The 24,774-nt window shown below is 32.3% G+C and overlaps 1 protein-coding gene across 1 annotated transcript; it reads left to right on the top strand.

The window, feature by feature from the left end:
- Positions 1-21,958: 21,958 nt before the first annotated feature.
- LOC149576275 (F-box/kelch-repeat protein At1g80440-like) lies at positions 21,959-22,996 on the top strand. Its single transcript, XM_089814249.1, has one exon. It carries the CDS (start codon positions 21,959-21,961, stop codon positions 22,994-22,996), a length of 1,038 nt encoding a protein of 345 aa, XP_089670375.1.
- Positions 22,997-24,774: the final 1,778 nt, after the last annotated feature.

The following is a 24,774-nucleotide window of genomic DNA, read 5'->3' as shown; positions in this document are numbered from 1 at the left end:
GGCCATGCTTGAGGATGACAAAAGAAACCTTGCAAATAGACTTGAAGAGAAGTCCATAGAACTTACAAAGATCTCCAACATGTAGTTTATGCTTAGCCAGATGATGAATACTCATCATGAGCTAAACATGAAGGACATTGAGATCTCCACTTTGAAAATGCAAAATGAAAAATTGCAGAATGAATTGAAAAGAGAAAGGGAGATAGTAAAGAGCTTCAGCAAATCAAGTGAAGCCATCAAGCACTTTGAACAATTTCTAAAATCACCAAGATCCAACAATGACACTTTAGGACTAGGATTCACCAGTACTGAAGAAGGAGAGACACCAAAGAGTGTTGAGAAAAGGGGTGACAAAGGTAAGAATTCTAAATCCACTTGTCATTTATATGGTAAAAAGGGACACACTGCTAATGCATGCAAGAGTAGGAAGACCAATCAGTAAGACATACCCAAGAACAAGGGTCATTATCACAAGTGTAACAAGCAAGGACACCAGACACAAGATTGTAGGACCAAGACCATGAGGACACCAAGATTTGATGATAACTACTACAACTACAAAAATTATGGACATAGAGCCTTTGAGTGCAGATCAAAGCCTATGTGGACATCTAATCAACCCACAAGGAGAAACAATCATGCACACCACTACAATTGGGATTACAATACTAGGCAAAGTTGTCATTACTATCAGGAGTATGGTCATGTTCTGTTAGAAATGGAAAAAGAAATCTGTAAATAAGCAATACCAGAAAAGAATCTAAGTGAGTAAATGCATGAAAAGATATTACCATAAAATAGGAGAGACAAAGCTTCAAGCTCCAACACCATGAGACAAGATATTTGGAAAGGGGAAAGCAAAGAAAACCCCTTGTGACATTATGAATGAGGCATGAAAAGCCTAAGAAGGAAGAGAGAGAGATAGAGAGCAATGCTCATACAATATTTGAGTAGAGGAAGAAACCTCATTGTTGTTGAATGAGGTTTCTTCCTCTACTCAAATATTGTATGAGCATTGCTCTCTATCTCTCTCTCTTCCTTCTTAGGCTTTTCATGCCTCATTCATAATGTCACAAGGGAATTTCTTTGCTTTCCCCTTTCCAAATATCTTGTCTCATGGTGTTGGAGCTTGAAGCTTTGTCTCTCCTATTTTATGGTAATATCTTTTCATGCATTTACTCACTTAGATTCTTTCCTGGTATTGCTTATTTACAAATTTCTTTTTCCATTTCTAACATGGTATCAGAGCAGTTTAATCTTTGTTTTGAGTGTTTGCATGAAGGTACGATTCGAAGGAGACTCTTGAGAGAGATTTCACTAATTTCTTCTTTAATCTTCTTAAGATGGAAGAAATTGAATTTTTTTTTTTTTTTTTTTTGAGTTTGGTTGGTTTACCGCCAAACCCGATTAACTTCTGTTTGCTCTAATTTGTGCAGGTTACTTCTTATTTTCTATTATTTTTCATCTAACCCCCTTTGGAAGGCTTGCCGCCAAAGGGTTTTCCTATCTTTTTCAAATTCATATCTTAGTCTACTCATATTTTAAAATATTTTTAATCCATTTTATTTCTTGAATTTAATTTTTTTTATATATCTATACCTCACTTGAAAATCTGTTGCAAATAAGAGCTATTTCATTGTCTTTAACCAAAGATATCCTCTATGATATCTTGCATGAAATAAGAGAAATTTTTCATAGAGGATATAAAAAAAGACTATGCTTTTTTGTCTTTTCATGTCTGCACGTTTTAAGTTTCTAATTTTGTCTCTTGCATGTTTAGAATATTCTCTGTGCAATTATTATTCTCTGTCTTTTTAAAAAAAATAGATCATTGCTCATATTTTCTTGTCTTTTCATGCAAGATTCTTTTTCTTTTTTAAGCTCGTGACAGAAGTATCATTTACTTTTATTATTGCCTCTTGTCAAGCTATTTTTGGCATGTAATCATTCATTGTCAGACAAGTGCAATATTCTATCATTACAAGCTTTTATTCAAACTTTTTTTAGAAAAGTTTTAAAACTTTTTTTAGTATATTCTTATCTACCAGATCTGACCTCTATCATTAATTACTAAGTTTTTTTTAGTTATATCTTTCTTAATGTTTTATTTCAAAAAAATTCTTTTTGAATCACTTCCAATCTTGAAGGCATAGTATGCGAAAAATGGGGAGATCTTTTCTTGCCCCATGATTTTATGTTCTCATTAACTTGAGGTTATATTTTTGAACCAAGGTAAATATTGTGACCTTTTATAAATTGTGACTTTCCAAAATATTACGTATGGAAAGGTGATTATTTTCTTTAACCAATCTATTTTCATATATTTATTTGAGTATATATGGGGGCCCACATATATGCCCAGATAAATATATAATTTATGAATATAATAATATTTCAGAAATTAATATATACCTTTGCAAAATGAATTAAATACTCATGTTTACACTAAATGGAGTTTTATACCTGATATCTATATTTAGTTGATCTTCCTTAAATCATTTTATTTTGATTGGATTATGAGTAATCTTACACATTTGCCTTCATTTTGATATTTTGATGTGCCCATAGTTGCACTTCTATGCTTTTATAGCATCATTCTATGCCCATGTTGGCACTTTATGGTGTTACACCAATGATCTACATTATTTATATGATATTTTTTTGAGTTGCATAGGGAGCCAATTTCTTCAAGGATAACTATGTAGGTCCCCTCAGTATAAATGATACATAGTGTCCTTATCTGGCCCATGGAGTATCCCTCCATCCTATATTGGTATGCACTCATTTTTTGATCCTATCTGTTCCATTTTGACAGGATAATATTTTTATGGAGTTTCCCTCCATGTTGTTCCATTTTCTGTTCCTCATGAAGAGGATGTTATTATTGGAGTTTTCTCTCCAAATTCAGATGATTTGATCCAATTTGAAGGCAATATGTTGTTAAATCCTCATAATCCATTTGTTTGAGTTTCCTAACAAATCATGCTAATTCTAATTTGATCAGCATGGCTCTCTTTTTACTTTATTTTCATATATTAATGTGATAATGATCTGCATACTTTATTGCTTAGATCATGAGTCATGCATGTTATGGAGGGACACCCCCATTAGCTTGCAGTGGGATGATTCATTAAGTGGACTATCTATATCCACGTGATTGATGCAAGATTGATGCAAGTATCATTAGTTGGCCTTGTCTGTGGTCATTAGTGCATTAGTATGTTTCTTTCATGAGAGACTTATTGCATAAAGATTAGTTATTTTGACCCATATTATCCTCATTTTTGAGCTTATGACTTATTTTAGATATCATGTTAACTCTATTGCATGTTGGTGACCACATTCATTTATTTTTACTCAATTTGTCCTTGTTGACAATTTTTTGAGCATATAATTTATCTTGATATCAGGTTATCTCCATTATTTTGTGGTAACATGTTTTACTCATTGTTTCTCTATGAGAATTTTATTATCCTTATTCAAAAGGATTTCTAATTTGCATATATGATGGCATTCTACTTGTGGATATTTGTCTTGTTGTTCTTCTTTTTAGGTGATCCATCAAGGAACCTTCTTGGTTTTCCACATATGAAGATGTGTCTATGCTTCCACTTGATCACATTCAAAGGACTCATGTACTTCTCTTGGATCTACAAATGTTCCATATGGCTTGAAGAAAATCAAATTACTTCATATTGAAGATTAAGTTGCAGATTTTTGTAAATTATGGGTTTAATACCCTTTGATGTAATTACCCCAAGTAAAGATTAAAGGGGGGTGTTAGAAGTTGTAATCTTTCCTTGGTGTGTTTATAAACCAAGGTTAGAACTCCTTTCTTTATTGTTGTAATATATTAGGATATAAGCCAAGGTATCCTAATATATTTCTTTTTTGTCCTTTTTCCACTACATCTTATTTTGTCATCTAGTGGAATATGTGAGGACAAATATATATTGTAATTTCTAATTTTAGATTATTCCTCCTTAAGAGGAATCTCACACTTGGCCTCACACACATATGAATGGTGGCATTCATAGACATGGGAGTTACATTCTAACTCCTCTCTCTCATCTCTATTTAAGAGATGACCCTCTTCTCTCATTTAACAATGAGGCTTCTTCCTCTTCTCAAATATTGTATGAGCATTGCTCTCTATCTCTCTCTCTCCTCCTTCCTAGGCTTTTGATGCCTCATTCATAATATCACAAGGGGTTTTCTTTGCTTTCCCCTTTCCAAATATCTTGTCTCATGGTGTTGGATCTTGAAGCTTTCTCTCTCCTATTTTATGGTAATATCTTTTCATGCATTTACTCACTTAGATTCTTTCCTGGTATTGCTTATTTACAGATTTTTTTTTCCATTTCTAACATGTTCCTAAGAACTACATAAGAACATATTTAAGAGGAAACTATAGTAGGTGATTAAGCTAAACTACATGTTTCAATTTCTTGAAGATTGGACATATCAGCAAGAATTGCCCTACAAGGGCCAAGGCACCCAAGCCAAAAGTCAACAAGGGTAAAGAGAAAGTTGATGTGGAACACATCAAGGTAGAGATGAATAGGACATGGCAAAGAAGGGATGGTGCAAGCACATCCAATAGAGGGATCACTTCACCCGAGAGGTCAAGTGGTCACACATCATCCAACTAAGCAAAGATAGGTGTATGGGAATGATATACAAAGCTATATCATACATCATCCCAATAACAAAGAAGTACTACAAAGAAGAAATTAGCATGAACAAGATGCCAAGTCAAAAATTTGAAGAAGCTATCAAGTTGCCCTTAGATGCCGAGTAAAGCTCTAGTACCTAGTAGCGACCAAGTTGATAGTTGATGCCAAGTTAGAAATATTAGTAGATGTCGAGTGAATGAAATTCAATGGATGCCAAGTCATGATGAAACCTTTAAGTGCCAAGTTTATAGCTGTATGTACTATGTAATAAATGCTAGGTTTCAAAAGGTACAAAGTTGATTTTTTATCATTTTCACATCATTCAAATAAAGAGAAAAGACAAGAAGAGCGAAGAAGTGATAAAAAAAAAACCTTGCAACCTTTTGAATAGATTTCAACAAAAAATTTACATGATTTCATCAATCTAAGGTATTTATTAGGTGCTGAGCTATGCAGTTTTAAAAGTTTATTATATATATAAAACCCTAGTTTGATGAAATGACATCTAGTTCCAAAACCCTCAAGGAAAAGGAAAGTCATGAGGTTCAACTGGTTAGTAACGAGGTAAAACAACTTGAGTTTAGACCCATTCCCAAAGTAGCATATAAAAATGACCCTACCAACACATTGTCTATCATTTCATCGAAAGTAGTCATGGTGCAAGATGTGAGAAAATGCTATAACTACAAAATTGGTGCCATAGGTGATCTTGAAATCCTCCAAGCCTATGAAAATTTGTGTGATAATGGCATACTAAAGGACGAGTTTTCAATCATTGAGAAGAAGGGTTTGACAAATGCACTAATTTTTCCCATAGTGTTTAAGACATAATGGATTCACATTATTTTGAGTTGAATTCACGATGGCTATCTATGGCTGGAAATAGGACCTATCAAGATTACCAAGAGCATAGTACATAGCGTTATGAGATTTCCAACCCTAGATCGGCCAAAGACCTTGAGAAGTGATAAGAAGGAGGCCATTGAGAAGAATATAGGAGCCAAGTGGAACAAGAGGGGTATGACCATTGACACTGTAATAGAACCCCTACTTGACTTTGCAGTGAGAGTGATTTCTCATAAATTCTACCAATCTAGTAGACTAAACAACATACCTTGTATAGCTATCGATGTGGCATATAAGCTGGTAAAGAAAGATCATACTTATGATCTAGTAGAACTAATGCTTCAGAAAATCAATGAAAATTTGGGAGCTATAAGAAGATCCAAGGGAGCACAATGCAAATTTGGATTAGTATTAGTCTACAAATTCTTCTATGTGATGGAAGATTTCCCTTCAATTGGGAAGGTAAATTTGAATTCAAACAAGTCTAATGTAACAAAAATTAATGAATATATAGAGTAGACAGGAGATAGCTTTAAGACTCAAATGGCCAACTATTTTGAGGACTTCAAGAAATCCATGAAGCAGAGAATGAGAATACCGATTTCATTGGTGGAGCAACATGTCAATGACATATTCTTTTTGGTTGACATTGACTACACATACATCCAAGCTGTAGTGCCAAGAGTAAGATGGTTTAGGCCACTAGGTTATGAGTTGGATGTGGATCAAGCCTCAGCTGCAATCACTGCACTACTTGTAGAAGATATTGACAAGGATGCCAAAATTTTTGGCACATATGATGTAGTAAAGTCAAGGGTTGAAACAAACTTGAAGACAACCTCTATAATAGAGGAAAGATAAACTAGTAAGGAAAATCAAGAAGTTTGGAGCAAATATTGAGGCAATAGGTACAACAAAAGTAGAAGAAGAAGATGACAGTGAGAAAGAAGAACAAGGACAAGATTCTATGGAACTCACATGAGGACTACGAGAAGATAAGGAGGAAGGTTCCAAGGAAGCACCTACACAAGCTGAGAAAAAGAAGAGAAAAGACAACACTTAGCCCAAATCAAAGAAGGTTGTCAATCCTGCTCAAGCCAAACCTAAGAAACCTACAACAAGGGCTACTAAAATGGCATCAACACAAAAGGTCAAGGAGGAAATAATAGAGAAAAAGAAGGCCACTAAAAAAACTGGTGAAGTGTAGAAGAAAAGAAGAAAATATGTAGCACAACCAAATTCTAATGAGGAGAGAACAAAGTCAGAAGGCAACAACCAATTCTAAGTGGTAAGCCATACTCCCAAATTTTCCATAGATAAACTTTTCGAAAATATAAAGAATGTAGATTTGAATGATTTGAAGAATCTTGATTTTAATAAGCTTAATAGAGAAGAGAAAAATAAAGTAGACAAATCTATGTATGCCATGATGATAGAATTTAAGAACACACCTCTAGAGCTTGATAATACCATGCCAAGAGAATTGTATGAGATAGTTGAAAACAAATGGCATTATTGTTTAAAAATGGAGAAGGATATAAGAAAATCTACCTTAGCTCAAGTGATGCCTAACCTAAGAAAAGGTCGAATAAAAAAGGCCAATAAGAGACATGGTGACAAGTTTGCACCTAAGTATAGAGCCTTTAGCATCCTGCAGAACAAAATTGAGGATATAGTGAATAAATCCACATTATTGTGGAAGTCAATCTACAAGTTGACTGATGATGAGAACAAAGAGGCAAATAAGGTAGAAGCCAATACAAAGAAGAAAGAGGAGGCAAAGGAAAATAAGAAGTAGGAAGAAGAAAAGAAAGAAGAAGAAGAGAAAGGTGAAACAAAAAAGGAAGAAGAGAAAGAGGATAAGGAAAAAGGAGAGGAGGAAACACAAAAAGGAGAAGATACGACAACAACTGAGTAGCAGTAGTAGCACGAGGAACAAAATCTGCAAGACACACAATTGCCACCTCTTAGCCCTCCTCATGTAACCATCACACCTACAAAAAAAATAACTATTAAGGATGTTACTGACACTATCAGAATGTCAATCCCCTAACTATAGAGGATCTCTCCAAGATCCTTGACCAATCGACCCATCAAGCCAAGTTATACACAAAACCTGTATTGGTCAATGTTGATGTGATACAAATGGCGGTAGCTAACTCAACTAGAGTGAAGTTAAATCCACAAGAACCACCTTCTATCTCTAAAAATACTAGCACACAACTTCTACTACTTCCATTGCCACCTCCACCAAGTGCAACAAGTGACATAATAAGTGATACTGTTCAGATGCCAAGTGTAGAAGAAAGGAAAGACACAAGGTTGAAAGGATAGACTTCTACATCTGATCCTATAGTAAAAGTAATAGGTACACCCCCAACAATTGTGATTGATCAAGAGAAGTTAGATGAGGAAAAGGGGAACATAGAAAAAGATGAGGAGCAAGCTACAATCCAAACATTTATTGAACTACCCAAAACAGACACTCCTACACAAACTCTTCAGTAGACAAGCACTGAAATGATATCATTGCAAGTCCAAACACTAGGCTCGAGCTCTACTAAGGTTGCCAGGGTACTTCACTATGGATATCCTGAGCTAGATGCAGAGATTGTTATACCTTCCTATGACTCCAAGACTCTAACCATTGAGCAGATCACTGAGATGCATAATGCATTGGATAGGAGAAAAAGATAGGAAGTACTCAAAAAGGAGTACAAGTATAACCAAGCATCAAATGAGATTAAGGACATCTTCACGAATGCCTTTAGCTTGCAATCACTAGATGAAACAAAGCCAATAATAGAACAACTATCAAATATAGTTGACCAAGTGACCAATGAAGACCAGGACACAAATACTAAACTCATGGAATGGTTAGAAAGAAAGTTCCAAGGAAAGGTAAATGAGAAAATATCAAGTGATCTAGCACTAGCACAGGTAGAGTTGGCTAAGAAAATTGAGAAAGTTAAAGCTGTACTTGAGAATGTTTTCTCACTATTCAAAAAGCTGTGTGATTTTTCCAACTTCACACAAGAGACCGACCAATGTATATTGAGCTTGGAAAGAAATCTTAATATTTCTAGCATGCAACTACACACCAATCTAGCTCAAAGTGAGAAGCATTTTACTCAATTGCTTCATACTCAAAAAGAGTTAGTTGCACTTATAGTAGATGAGGCTAATATAAAGGCCAAACTAATGCATATTCAATCTTGCATCACCCCACATTTGGAGATCCTCAAAAAAGAGAAAGTATATGCTGAAACAGTTCTTAAGAAAGATCTTAATCTTTCGACACTTGATGGACTTGTACATCTTGCTGTAGAGACTGCCATCCAACACAAGTCACTTGACATTGCTTTGGAGAATTGGGATACAGCTCTGAAAATGATCATGGAGGTAAATAGTTCATTTTTGGCTAAGTATGGTATTACTCCTTAGAACCCTTTGACATAAGTGTCAAAAAGGGGGAGATATGTGTTTTGGGGGAGAATTAATAACAAGGGGAGAATACTATTTTTTTTATTACATTCCTTTAGAGAACAAAAAGGGAAAGATTGTGGATAGCCAAAAAGGAGGACATAATGTGTAAATAATATGACGAAGAAATAATGTTTTAGGGGAAATACAAAATTTTGGGAATCATATGGAAGATAGCTCTATTCCATATAAGCTCTGATACAAAATACATGAATTCCATAGCTATGATAAAAGGAATATAGAACATAGGTACATAATATAGGAACAGAGCAAAAGACAAAGAGTATCAGACACATCAGCATAGAATTTTGGTTATAAGAATGAAGTGGCACAATTAGATCAAGGGGAGTTATAAGGTATTTTGTTCCCTACAAAAAATTTTAGACAAAATTTTGAAATTTTGCATATATGCCAAGCAGAATGAAAAATGTACTCATAAGGACAGTTTAATATTGCATAGTTAAGTGTTTTTGACACTCATGTCAAAGGGGGAGATTGTTGGTCTCAGAATGGTTTTGAAATTCGAGTGTCAACACACTTAACCAATTCTACTATGTATGCCAAGTACACTATACATGCTGAGCTATAGTATGTGTCGAGCTAGAATTTCAATAGGTACTGAGTGACTTCAGGTGACTTCAAGTGCTAAGTCACAGTTCATGTTGAGCAAGATAGAATGTAACATGTGTCGAGTGATCCAGAAATATACACATGCTAAGAAAAAGAGAGTGTAATAGGTGCCAACCAAACCAAGATAGTATATGTGCCTAGCACCAATAATGCAGTATGTGTCGAGTAATACAGAATCAACATAGTCAACTAAGATGCAGAACCATTTTTGGATGATTCATGAAGGGATAAGAAGATAAAATTGAATCTTTACATTTACCTATGATATTAGCATGCAACCAATCATAAAATTGGAGACAACATGCAACCAACGGGCTAAATCTAAGTATTTGAGTGGGAATTTTGAGTTTGTGATTATATTGTTAACCCTAAGTCCACAAAATCTTTATAAGAAGACTTAGACACCATAATTTTGAGTTGCTATGAAGTTGTTGAAGAAAATTGCTAAGCAGATAAGAAACTACAGAACATAGCAAGCAGCAGGGGTGTCATGGACTTAGTGAATTGAGCAAAAATTACACATTTAGTTGATCAGAACAGAACAAGGGACACACACCAACATTAGATCAAGCAAGGATCACATCAAAGAGAGTAAACCAAGTGCTTGAATCTAGTAATAGGAGATTGCATACTATCAAGTTAATTGTTCTAATACTTTCTTGTCATTGTATTAGATGTTGGAAATCCTATATCGATAGGTTAGCTTAATAGCTAGGTGGGAGAACCTTTGAAGAAGGTGAATGAAAATCCTATTGAATTAGGTGGTCCTAACAACCTTCTATAAATCCTTTAATAAGGTGAAACTTCTTGTAAAGTGTTTGTAAATCCTTTAACTAGGCCACTATTGACACAGTGTAAACCCTTTAACAGGGAAAACCATTATAAGTGGTCAAACAATTATTGCTGCAGTGATTTTGTGGGTATCATCCCTAGCCCAGTTTTACCTTCTTATTCCTGGAGGGTTTTTGGGTTACCAAATTCTTGGTGTTATGTGTTGATGCATGCTTTTATTTCATGTTTGTTTATATGTTTACATGCATATAGTTTACTTTTAGTTATGTGTTGAAAAGGATATAAAAAGGATAAAAACTAGTTATTTCTGATCTCCCCCCCCGCCCCCACACAAAAGTACTCTTCCTATATGAATATTCCAATAGTTTGTGTGCAATTTTGAAATTGGAAGATCATCCCTATTCTACCCTTGCATATTTGGTGGTTCGATGCCATTATATTCTATAATTAGAGGTATTTCTTAGATATCTCACTATGTATTAGATTTGCTAATCATTGTCAAGTGATGATTTCTTTGTATATGGTCGAATCTTGTCCAAATCCTAGATGTAATCGTATGTATTTTGATCTATGAGTATTACTTACATTTAGAATTCTTTTGTCATTAGGTGTGTGAATTCATGAATTGATATTAGGTATTTCACATCTATAAGGTATATGCATAATATTATTTCTCTTCATACAGTTAACAATACACCCACTCTGTACTCCTCCCTCCATCCACCATACTACCTCCCTCTGTACTTCTCCCTCCATTTGTCGTACTACTCCCTCTATACTCCTCCCTACCTCTATTGTACTACCTACCTCCATCTATTGTACTACCTCCCTTTGTAATCCTCCCTCAATCTTTTGTACTACCCCCTTTGTACTCCTCCCTCCATCTATTGTACTTCCTCCCTCTATAATCCTCCCTCCATTTGTCGTACTACCTCCCTCAATGCTCCTACCTCCATCTATTGTACTCCTCCCTCCATCCACTGTACTACCCCCTTCCGTACTCCTCCCTCCATCCACCATATGCCAACATGCCAAAATTTTGGTACACCAACCTCCCACCTGGACATGGACATTACACTCCTTGGCAAAAAGAGCAATTGAAAAGAATATGCCTGCCAATTTCAGAGAATTCACATATAGAGCACAAATCAAAATTATATATATAACATTTTTATTTATAACTTTAAATTGTACATGACAATAATAATTTGATATCTATATCATTGGGGAGATAACTGAATTTTATATTATCAATATAATAAATAAACATAAACTTTAAATTTAAATTTAACTTTTCAATAAATATATTGTTAAAAAAAGATATAACATCAATTATCAACATTTGCTTGGTTCTCATGTTGGCAAGGTATGGACATGGATATAGTCTACAATTTATAGAAAAGAAGAGGTATCTCATATTTGATATACTTTCAACGCATGTCCCCTTTGCCTCTAACCTAGTTTGTAAAGATGCCTCTTACTCACTGCCAATAACTAACTCTTTTGTTGGTCTAATCTAGTAAATTTGATTTGCACCTTTTTCCCTTATGAAATATTACATTATCTACTTCAAATTTCATGTTCTAAATATGACCTACAAATAAAGATTTCAATCTTATTAAAATATTAACAAAAATAGAACTTAATTTGATACTTAGAGTCTCTTGACAATAAAACACATTTATTTAATGCACTGATTGATCTAAAACCCCCCTTGCAATTTGACATGTCAATCTCATTTTATTTATTTGGATCTTTTTTGTCATTTTAGGGGAGAGGGTCCAATATCTTAATATGTTCCAATGGTTGTGATGGGAGTTGTTAACTTAATACCCATTAATTTTCTAATGGCCAAATGATGAAAACCAAAATAAGTAGGAAATACTTATGTAATTCAAAATAATGTATTTTTTTATATGAATGTATTTATAGCATGATAGAAATATTTTTTTTTTAAAAAAATTCCGCAAGGCATCACAATTGCGATGATAGACTCGACAAAATGCTATTGGGCCAAGAACAGTGTCATTGCATGTTTATCGCACTTGCAATAGCTAAATCCAATGGAATTTCATCACATCCACGACACTGTTGTCACACACCATCACACTCGTGGTGGATAATTTGATGGATTAATGACAGCCATAGAGTGTGGGTATTACTATGTTAAAAAAAAAATGGAATTGTAATGTATCATAATTATGACGTCTACCTATCGCAATGATGACAATGTGATGATGACCTATTGGCATTGTCGTCTACCAAACTACAATGGTATTTGCATCACAATTGCAATGGAAGAGCTTTCCATTGTAATGTGCAATGTCAAACGTTTGATGCCCGTCTGACGGGAGAAAATTCTTGGTACTTTCACTTAGGCGATGATTTACCATCACAATTTGGGTCCAAATGTAGTAGTGTGAGTCATGTTTCTAAGATTGGGTGCTAGAAGGAGACTCTCCAAGCTCAAGTTGTGGTGATGCTCCTGTAAGAACTTGCATTACAAGTGTATTGTAATCTTCTTGATTTGATAATACATTATGTAGGTTTTGGAGGGTGGGGATTTTCTCTTGAAAAGGGTTCCCCATAGTAATACTATGTTATGTGATTCAATGTTATTTTGATTATTCTTTTGTGTACTTCTTGACATATTTGTGATGCTTAAGTTGAAATTTGCATAGTCATCCTCTCAAGATTACTGTAGGAAGTGTTTCCGCATACCTCTACTTCCTTTCATTGAAGAGATGAGTAAATTTCATATTATTAATATAATAAATAAACATGAACTTTAAATTTGAATTAAACTTTTCATAAAAAAATTGTTAAAAAAAGATATAACATCAATTATCAACATTCTCTTGGTTCTCATGTTGGCAAGGTATAGTCATAGATATAGTGTACAATTTATAGAAGAGAAGAGGTGTCCCATATTGATCTACTTTCTACGCATGTCCCCTTCGCCTGTAACCTAGTTTGTAAAGATACCTCTTACTCATTGCCAATAACTAACTCTTCTGTTGGTCTACTCCAATAAATTTGATTTGTACTTGTTTCGCTTATGAAATACTACATTATCTACTTCAGATTTCATGTTCTAAATACATCCTATAGAAAAAGATTTCAATCTTATTAAAATATTTACAAAAGTAGAACTTAATTTGATACTTAGAATCCCTTGACAATAAAATAAATTTATTTAATGCACTAACTAATTTAAAAGGCCCCCTACAATTTGACTTGTTAGGGTGCTCAAGTACTAGGTCTTCTCCCTATATACTTGCACCTTCAAGTAGTACATATTGACCTATCCCATTTGGCGCTTTTCAGCCTACACGACTCCAAGTGTCACCTCTAGATAGCCTCAAAATCACATTAACCATATTTGAATTTTGAGTCTATACACCCTCCATAGATTCCAAACCAAATGTTTAATTAAAAATATGACAAAATTGAGCTAAAAGTATTTCAATTGTGTATATGTTCTAATAGAAGTGATGGAAGTTCTTGATTTGATACCCACACTTATTGATTTAATATCTACGATTATTGACTTAATATCCTTTTTTTTCAAAATATTGCACCAATTATTATAGACTTTAAAGTTGTTAGTAAAACTAGTATAAACAATTTAAATAAATCTATCTAAAGAAATGCTGATAGATATCCACTACAAAATAATTATAATTTAATTTACTATATCTAAAATTATTTATATTTCCTTTATCTCCATTTATTTTATTTTTTGCTAATTTAAGATTTTTATTTTTATTTATTAAAAAATGGATGATTTATATCTACAAATATTATAATTTAAATGGATATTTTACGTTCTATTTATTAAATTATTTGTAAAAGTATATTATATTTATAATAAGATTAAAATTTTTGACATGTAGATGGATGTCAAATTTAACTTAGAAGAATAAAAGTTAACATTAACATGCTCACACCATCTCACTCCCCCATTTTGCTATTGTAGAATGTCTATCAACATTAACGATGACTACCCATAATTGAATGAAATGTTCCCTTAGTTATAAAAAATAACTAGTGATACCATATCAGCTGTGTAAATATGAGTATTCTTTTTGCATGATTATTGGTCTCACTTTTTATTTAGATTATTTTGACATCTTAACAAAAAAAAATACTAACGTGACATGATAATGTGGATATGAAATTTCCACATAGAATTGTGAAAAGTGCCAAAAGTGCAAAGTTAAAGTGCTCTGCAATAATATGTGTATTAGATTTTTAGTACTAGATTTCTATGCCATTGGGTTGACTGATAATTTTCTTGTAACCCATCTCCTTTGTGTAATAGGCCCAAAGAATGTGAAATGAAAATGTACACTCAGACACAACAAATTTATTATAATAACAAGTGAATATATACAGCCTAAAATCTATTCATGTAGTTGAGAAAAACTATATTAATCATTACATAATCAAACTATTGGAAAACTACTTCTTAAATAAATTAAACTAAAGATTTCTCAAAGGATTAGTTAGCATTCTCCCCTTACTTTGAAGGGATATTTGTCATGCCAAGTAGCATTCAAAATTGTTTGAATTTAACACGTCCCAGTGCTTTAGTAAAAATATCAGCAGTTTTTTCTTTTCGAATAATGTTTCAGCTGTACAATTTTTGCCTCAACATGATATCGAATCAAGTGATATTTGGTATTTATATGCTTGGTTCGATCATAAAATTTAGGATTCTTGGCCAATTGTATTGCAGAATTATTATCAACAAATAAAGTTGTTGAAGTTATCTTTTTCTCCTACAAATCATCAAGACTTTTCCTAGCCACACAATTTCTTTCATATCTTGAGCTGCTGCTAGATATTCCACTTTAGTTGTAGAGTCAGCATGAATTGTTTGTTTTTTGATCTCCAAGTAATAGCAACTAATCCTAGGGTCATCAAATAACTAGAAGTAGATAACCCATTCTCTTTGTCACCATTAAAATCTGAGTTAAAATAGCTAGTAAGATGGAAGTCTGAAACTTTTGAATATTTTATGCCAAGAGTTTGAGTTCCTTTTAAATATTTTAAAACTCCTTGTGCTGCAATCCAATGCCTTTCACATGGTTTATGCATAAATCTGTACAAAATTCTTACTACAAAGTTAATGTCAGGGTGAGTAGTGGTGAGATAGAACAAACTTCCAACAAGCTGCCTGTACTTGGTTGGATCTTTAAAAGCATTTCCTTCATTGGATGAAATCTTCATATTTTGCTCCATTGGAATTGAAACAAAATTACAATCTTTCATGTCAAATCTATATAATAACTCTCCAATATTTTTTTTCCTGAGAAATAAAAATGAACTTAGGATTTTGAATGACTTCAATACCTAAGTAATAATGAAGTAATCCCAAGCCAATCATATCAAAGGATTTTTTCAACTCTCTCTTAATGGATTCTATATAATAATCATATTGCATGTGATGAGAAGATCATCAACATATACAACTAGATAAACAAATGATCTACCAATTTTATTCACAAAGAGAGTTGCACCATCTAGACTAAAATGATTGTAGTCTAATCAGTTAATTTTTCATACCAAGCACGTGGTGCTTGCTTCAAACCATACAAAGATTTTACCAATTTACATACCTTTTGTTGCTAACCCTTGATTAAAAAAACTTGAGGTTGCAACATATAGACATCTTCCTTTAAATCTCCATTCAAAAAGGCTATTTTAATGTCCATATGGTGTATATTCCACCCTTTTTGTGCTGCCAAAGAAAATAATGCCCACCAAAGAAAACAATGGTTGAATAGTTTTCCACTTGGCCGTAGGAGAAAAAGTTTCAGTGTAGTCAACACCTTCCAAGCATATCCTTTTGTTACAAGTCTTGCTTTGTGTTTGTCAAGTGAACCATCAACTTTATATTTGTTCTTATATACCCACTTGCAGCTAATAGGCTTGGCTGCAATTGGAGGATCCACTAACCTCCAAGTTTCATTTTTAATGAAAGCATCATATTCTCTTTGCATTACACTTCTCCATGCATCACTTGTTGTTGCTTCTTGAAATGAAGAAGGTTCATCAACAATAGAAAAATTTAATTCAAAATCTTCGTACCTCTTAGGAATTTTCTTGGTCTACATTGATGTATGGATTGATTGCTCTGATGTTTTATCAATCTCTAGAGCCTTTGAATTAGATTCTTCACAAATTGGTTCATATTCTTTTTCAACAAGTTCTTCACGAACAATTTCAAATTTTTTAGAACTATTGTCTTCTCTTTCAACAGGTTCTTCAAAAACTATTTTAGATTCTTTAGAATTTATTTCTTTCATATTTTCTTCATTCTTTGTAACTTCCAAAGATTGACCTAGAAAGGGAATCACCCTTCAAGAGTTGGAAGTTCATTATTCTATTCATGATAGGATTTTTTTGATTGAAATCTATCAAGACAAGAAATTTGTTTGTCAATACATCTTTTTCAAATTTAAGAAATATTACATCTCTAGAAATAATAATTTTTTCATTCTCCTTATCATATAGATGATAAGCTTTGGAAGTAGTAGAATATCCCAAAAAAATTCATTTTCTACTCCTAGCTTCCAATTTATTTCTCAGCTGAGAAAGAATTAAAGCATAAGAGGTACAACCAAAAACCCTAAAATTCTTGACACTTGGAAGATGGCCATGCAACATTTTATAGGGATTTTTACGTTGTAGTGCAGTATGATTTCTATTCTTTATGTAGACAACACAGAGAATTGCTTCTCCCCAATCATAAATTTTGCTTCACCATTCTGCTATGGGTTATAAGGAACAATTGTTTGATGCTTAATACCATTTTCCTACATATATTTTTCAAAATCTTTAGAAGTGTACTCACCACCATTATCACTTCTTAGGGTTCCAATATTGAGTTGAGTGTCATTTTTAATCCACATATAGAAATTTTTGAAGGTATCAAAAGTTTGAGATTTCTCTTTTAATAAATAAACCCAACACATCCTGGTATAGTCATCAATAAAATTCATTATGTATTTGTTTCCATTTGCTGATGGAAAAGGCATAGGCCCACACAAATCTAAGTGAATGAGACCCAACTTTCTAGAAGCTCTAAACATAAAATCATGAAAAGGTTGTTTACTATGTTTGCCTAAAATGCAAGCAACACATTGAGAAATCTATTTTGGCATAGTGGGAAGTCCTTGAATTTCATTTTGTTTCATAATTCCAAGACTATCATAGTTAATGTGACCAAATATTGCATGCCATAACAAGCTGGAAGAAATATTACAACCGTGCAGTGAGAAATTTGCATAATTCTGAGAATTTGATGAAGCACCTTTGAAATATAAAAGTTTATCATCTTCAACTCTAGTCATTACAATCACATGATCACCATCTCTTCTAATATCAATAATACCATCAAACATATGTATTGAATGACATTGCTATCTAATATGCACAAGTGATATTAAATTTCTCTTCAATTGTGGAAGATATAGAATATTAGAAAGTATGTAATCAGCAAGACCTGGTAATTAATTTAAGTTTGATAGACCCAATGCCTCAAGATTTTAACTCAATTTTTTTAGCAAAATATACTACTTCATCCACTTGATCATTGAATGTCTCAAAAAAATCTCTTCTAAATGTCATATGACATGTGGCTCCAGTATCTAACAACCAAGTATCATTCAAACTAGAATTTAAAGTACTAAAAACTTTTTCAATCCCAACATTACAATGTGCTATAACATACTATGCTGATTCAGGAGGGTTACCTCTATTTGGTGGTTTCTCCTTCTTGTTACAATTTTTCTCCCATGGAGTTCAAAAAATATTGGCACTATGACCCATTTTTCCACATCTATAGCATTATATAGATTGTCTTTCTTTTTGTTGATAATCTCGATGCTGGTGTTGTGGTGGAGAATATTGTCTACCACCTTGATAAGTTTTATTCCCCCTACCTCTAGACCGTCTTCTTGTCTTCTTCCATGACCTTTGTTGCTATTGTCATGCCTGGAAGGCTCATCTTTGGATGTTTTCATTTGTTATTTTTGTGCAAGACACAAAGTCTCAACATTTGAAAGTGACCCTTTCATCCCAAATACTTTTTCTCTCTCTGCAATCTTCTCCACAAGTTTGTCAAATGTTATATCTTTCATCTTTTCACTAGCTTGAAGAGATTCAAGATAGTGTGAATAGGTAGGATAAAGAACTTTAATAAAATCAGTGAGTTGTAAATCTACTTTTACACCTGTGGCTTCAATATCATGAAATAAAGCCCTAATTTTAGAGCCTAACTTCATTAGATTGTTATCTTTTATTTCTAAGTTGAATAACTTCATTAATAATTGAATGATGTCAAGTTTTGAATGAGAATCATATAGACCTTTGAGTTTCTTTAATGCTACAAATGCACTCTTACAAGATATTATATGTCTACTTACCTCTTTAGTAATAGAGGCAGCAATGAGAGCATAAGCCCTTTTGTCTTTACCCTTCTAGATGATGAGTTCCTTTTCATCTATAGGGTACTTGGGCTCTTCATTTTCATCTTTGTTTTCACAAACATCATCCCACAAATCATTAAAAATAAGAGTATTTTTAACTTTTGAAAACCATTCATGATAATTTTCTTTTCCAGAAAGAACTATTCCAACTATTGAAATTAAAAAATGCATTGGAATCACAATTCAATCTAAATTCATTTTCTCCAACAACTTGACTCTAATACCACTGTAACATGCCCAAAGAATGTGAAATGAAAATGTACACACACCTTTATTATAATAACAAGTGAATATATACAACCTAAAATCTGTTTAGACAGTTGAAAAAACTATATTAATCATTACATAATCAAACTGCCAGAAAAACTACTTCTTAAATAAATTAAATTAAAGATATCCTGAAGGATTAGTTAGCACTTTGGTTGGAGAAGGCTAAGCAAAACTGGAGCTTGTTGGAGACATGGAGTAAGCCTCAACTCACAATATCCTGACCGAAACAACTGCATTGATACATAGCTATACTTGCCAGATTTAGAATCTAGGTTGCCCAAACTCACCATTAGACCAGAAGTGACACGTCCTATGTTGGCTTTCTTGGTTTTTCTTAACAGTTTATGTGAGAACTTTAACAAACACATCTGCAACATCCAATTTCCCCGTTTGTCTCATCTATTCTCCAATTTGCTCAAGTATATGAGGCCTGCTTTCTTGTGAAAAATCAGCGAGGAATTTATCATAATTGAAGAGAAGAGCCCTCGAGTCCTTCAATGTAGGTGCATAAGCATGTTGTAGGTGTGAATGGTGGCTTTCAAGTCGCATTGTGTAATCTGATCATAGAGTTTAGCAGCTTCATCTGGTTTATATAGATCCGCCATGCTTTTTATCAGAGCATTGTACGTCTGGCCGTCATGAGGAATCACAAATTTGTACCGTTCAATCAAAGGAAATATCTGCACCGTTTTTAATTTCATCTCTCTACTAGCTGCACAAGTTTTGACAAAATGTTATCCATGTTCTTCAGTCTTTCCTCGCAGACAGAACTCTTGCCCGTTGAAGAACTCTTCCAGCAGTGAAAATTTTGCATATTCCATTAATTTCGCATATTCCATTTCCCATTTCGCTTTAGGTTAAGTTTGCATACGTTTGTGTTTGTGGAAATTATCTTTAAATTTTAAATTCAAAGTAGAAGAAATCTTCTCCATTACTATTATATTTATTTTGTAATCTTCGAAGTTCTATTTAAGAATTTATTTTAAATTATTTTAATGAGATATTATTTAATTGAAAGATCTATTGTTATGTTTTCATTTTGTCTAATCTCGTATCTGTTATATATATGTGTATAAAATTTGATTTGATTCCTTTACTGTATTTTACGTTGATATATTTTTTAAATATAATTTATTATATCTATTTTTTAATAATTTATAACTTATTGATCTTTATTATAACTAATATAAAAACAATCTTAATATAATAAAAATAGTAAAAAATATAGTTTAATTTTTCAATGTAACTGATATTTCTAAAAATAGTGAGATCGATTAAAAATAATCTGAATGTCCAGCTATTTTATTTTATCTTTAAATTCTAAATTCAAAGTAGTCTATTATTATTATGTTTATTATTTTTAGATGTTTGAAGTTCTATATAGTATTAATTTTAAATTATTTAAACTAGTATAGATATCTTAAATAAATCTAATCTATCTAAAGAAATGTTGATACCACTACAAAATAATTATAATTTAATTTACTACATTTAAAATTATTTAAATTTCTTTTATCTCTATTTTTTAAACTAAATTAAATTTTTAATTTTAATTTCTGAAAAAATAGATGATTTATATCTCTAAATATTATAATCTAAAGAAGATATCTATCCCTTTAGTTCATATTATTAGCAACTATTATGAAGTATCAACCTAATGTTATCGATATCATTCAACCTGCCTGGGCATGGAAACAATCTACTTAAAAGTCTCTTCCCAGTAAGCCCGTAATTTGGTAAGTGGCCAGGTCCAGTTGGCAACTAATCTACCTCTTGCTCAAATTAGCAACTATAATAGCTGGGGGGCCCTGCTGCCCAACTATCAAGTCCCTTCGTATTTATTAAATTATTTTTAAAAGAATATTCTATTTATAATAAGATTTAAACTTTTGACATGTGGATGGTTGTCAAATTTAACCTAGAAGAATAAAAGTTAACTCTGCCCTACCTATAGACATTAACTAGTGTAGATATCTTAAATAAATCTATCTAAAGAAATGTTGATAGATATCCACTACAAATTAATTATAATATAATTTACTACATCTAAAAGTATTTTCTATTTATAATCAGATTTAAACTTTTGACATGTAGATGGTTGTCAAATTTAACCTAGACGAATAAAAGTTAACATTAACACATTCACACCATCCCACTCCGCCCATTTTGCCATTCTAGGATGTTTATCGGCATTAATTGGATATTATTAAATTCAAAATCTATTATTATATTTTCTACTTGTCTAATCATGTAAACATTCTTCCACTTAATCAAACAAAATTTAAGTTTAAAGTTAATTTTAGCTTTAATATTTGTTTATTTTCAAATTGTATATATAATTTGATTTGATTGTTCCATTGTATTTCACTATATATTTTGATCAATTTCATATTTCATATTTTTCAATTTAGTTGTTGATATATTTTTGAAATATTATTTTATTATATCTATTTAAAAAATAGTAATTTATAACTTATTTATCTTTATTATATTTAATATAAAAACTATCTAATAGAAAATTTAATTTAATTTTTCAAGGCAACTGATATTTCTAAAAATAGTGAGATCGATTAAAAATATTCAGAACATCAGACGTATTCTATATTTGGAACAATTTTTTAAAACGTGAGCAAATATAGAAAAAATCACGAGGTATCAAGGCACTTTTTGCTCGGTATATCTATAACATGGCATATGCTGGGAAATCTATTTGTTTGAGACGTTACAGAGATTATTTGAGAATCGTTTCAGCAGTGTATACAAATGATGGAGTATTTTAGTGTAATTCCAGAAGAGTTGGTAAGGGAAATCTTAATGAGAGTGCCTTTTGCATCTCACGGAAGAGTGAAGGAAGTATGTAAGAGTTGGAAGAGACTGCTGGAAAACTCAGAGTTTTACGAAGACAGGAGGAGTCGTGGGAGGTCCGAAGAGTTGATATGTTTGATTGAGAATGTTCGCATAACTACATTTGACCCAGTTAACCAGTTGTGGGGAAGACTCCCTCCCGTCCCTGCCAAATTTAAACTCTACTCATTATCCAAGTGTGTTTGTGTGAAGCATAAACTGGTTTTACTAGGGTTAAGATATGAGTGCTGCAGAGTGGGTTTAAAGAGGAAGAGAATATCAAACATGACTGTTTTGGTCTTTGATTTTGTGTCTTTCCAGTGGAGCAAAGGTGCAGATCCACCCATCACAGAGATCATGTTTGACTTTGCGTGCTGCGCATCTCCTGAAGGAGATGAGATTTATATCGCAGGAGGAAGAGAATGTGATTGGAAGAGTACGAGCCAGGCAGCAGTTTACAACGTGGAGAGAGATGAGTGGAAGCTTCTTCCCAACATGCTTCAAAAGGAGTGGCTGTGTTCCTCGCTTTTTATAGAAGGCATGCTCTATGTTGTCAGCTTGTTTGATGAGGAGCTTCAGCGGTTCGATCAGGAAAGAGGAGTTTGGTCCACTTTGCCCAACATCTGGTTTGCCCAAGATTGTATGCATCCCATTGTGGCCGCATTTGGGCGTCTGTATTGCTTCCAGTGGGATTCTGTGGCAGAATTTGACTCTACACAGAATTTGTGGGCGGAAGTTGATGCTCTTCCTCGGCCTCTTGATAGCGTTGATGCAGCTGTGTTTGGGGAAGATGGGATTTTCTTGAGTGGGATTGAATCGGACACCAACGATAAAGTTTTCTACATGTATTACCCTCCATTGGAAACAGGGGTTAACACAGGGAGATGTGTTTCTGTTGAGATGCCTCAATACTTGTCCCGCAGCAAGATCGAATCTGTGGCCACTATGACTATTTGATTGGTTTTCCTTTTCTTCTTCCTTCAAATTGATTGTTATACTGTGCTTTTTTCCTCAACTACTCTAAATTTGGCTTTGCTATTACCTGAAATTTAATGCACCAAGTTATATTCTTTAAAAGCGGGCGCTGAATCCTAGTATGTGTATGTATTGCTTTAATATATTGATTTGTGGGACATAAAAGTATGATTGTCACAATCTCTGAATCAAATCATTTCAATATGTGTCAAATTTTTGTAATTTATGTCTATACTCTTTAATTTTCTTTTTCAGAAGAAGATAGAAACAGAGTTATATGGAGATTGATTTCGGTTTGCCTTTCTTTTTTGAAAGAAATTTCTCTGATAGAGTTGTGAAGTATCTTTCCTGCAAATTCTGCCATTCATTGTTCTTGGTTTTATTTAAATTCTTGTTGAGATTTCATTTTTCTAGGTTTTATTTAAACAATTTTTAAGGATGCTTTGAAATTATAATTATTTGATTTTCATCCAATTTTGCAGTTCATATATGAGAAAACATTTTTGAAAAGAAAATATATTGTATATTTATCCCATGTCCTTATATGTCACTACTTAAGTGCAATTTTAGCTTAAATTTTAGTGGTTTGAGTATCTCCATGCAAACTTTTAATGTTGGGAAAAGATTAATTGGAATCTTACTATTGTTTAGGAATTGAAAATAAGCTCTAGCAAAAATAGAGGATCATTGTAGAATGGTTATAAATTTAAATTGTTTATAATATTGTGATTTCATCAAACTTAAATTATTGTGGGGATATGCAATATTGTTGAGCTAGGGTGAAGGGGAGTGAAGTGTCAAGAGTCACCAAACAATATTTAAATTAAATTATAAATCTTAACTATATTAGTATTTCAATGATTATAATAAATAAAATTTAAAAATTAAACTGATTTATATAAATATATTTTAGTAGATTTGAGCTCAAGAATATGAGGAACAACAACACAACTTGAAACCAATTATTAATAATTTTTGCTATTCTTGTATGTACCTTTTCATTTTGTTTTTTTCAAGAAGAAGATAGAAACAAAGTTATATAAGATTTATTTTGATTCACCTTCCTTTTTTGAAAGAAATTATTTGATAGAATTTTGAAGTAATTGTTCTATAATTCATTCATTTTATTCTTTTATTAGTACAAGGCAAATACTGTTGTATTGAGTTGTATTCTATTAATTAATAATCAATATAGCTCAATCAATCAAATTGTTTTATTATTATTTAGATGACTCAAAAGTTCATGAGTATAATTCTTTATTTTTATAATTTTCTCGAATTTCATTACGAATGAATGCGTCTTATAAGACCTATATATATATAGAATATTTCATCAAAAATTTATTTTTAAAACTTTTATGATGTTCTCTAACTATAGAACTAGTTTTATATTTAGTAGAAATTATTTGTAACCTTGAATTCTAATATATTTCATTAGTTAGTATTTGTCTTATTAAGCTAAGTACTATTATAAAATATTATTTTAAGTTTATTGTTACTTTATTAATAAGAATAATTATACTTATCATTATAAAAACTATAATTAAATTTTTTTAATCAATTAAAATATTTCAAATACTATTGTAAAATTATTGAATTAAAATTATATCTATATTAAAAACTAAATGCAAATTCTAAGCCACTATATGACACTTGTTTACATTGTTGTTGCAAAGATAATGTCTCCATTGAAAAAAAGGAAAAGGAAAGGAGGTTTTATAGTCCACGACACTATGCCATAGTTTTTGGGTTTACATATG

The sequence above is a fragment of the Cupressus sempervirens genome, chromosome 1 (genome assembly GCF_028749045.1).
Source record: "Cupressus sempervirens isolate cs-2001-9-10 chromosome 1, ASM2874904v1, whole genome shotgun sequence".
Classification (NCBI taxonomy): Eukaryota; Viridiplantae; Streptophyta; class Pinopsida; order Cupressales; family Cupressaceae; genus Cupressus; species Cupressus sempervirens.
Note: the sequence above shows the minus strand (reverse complement) of the source record. Positions and strands in the feature narration are given on the sequence as shown.

Bases quoted from the DNA above. Each gene is read 5' to 3' on its own strand.
- LOC149576275 (XM_089814249.1), top strand. From the start codon at position 21,959: ATGATGGAGTATTTTAGTGTAATTCCAGAAGAGTTGGTAAGGGAAATC.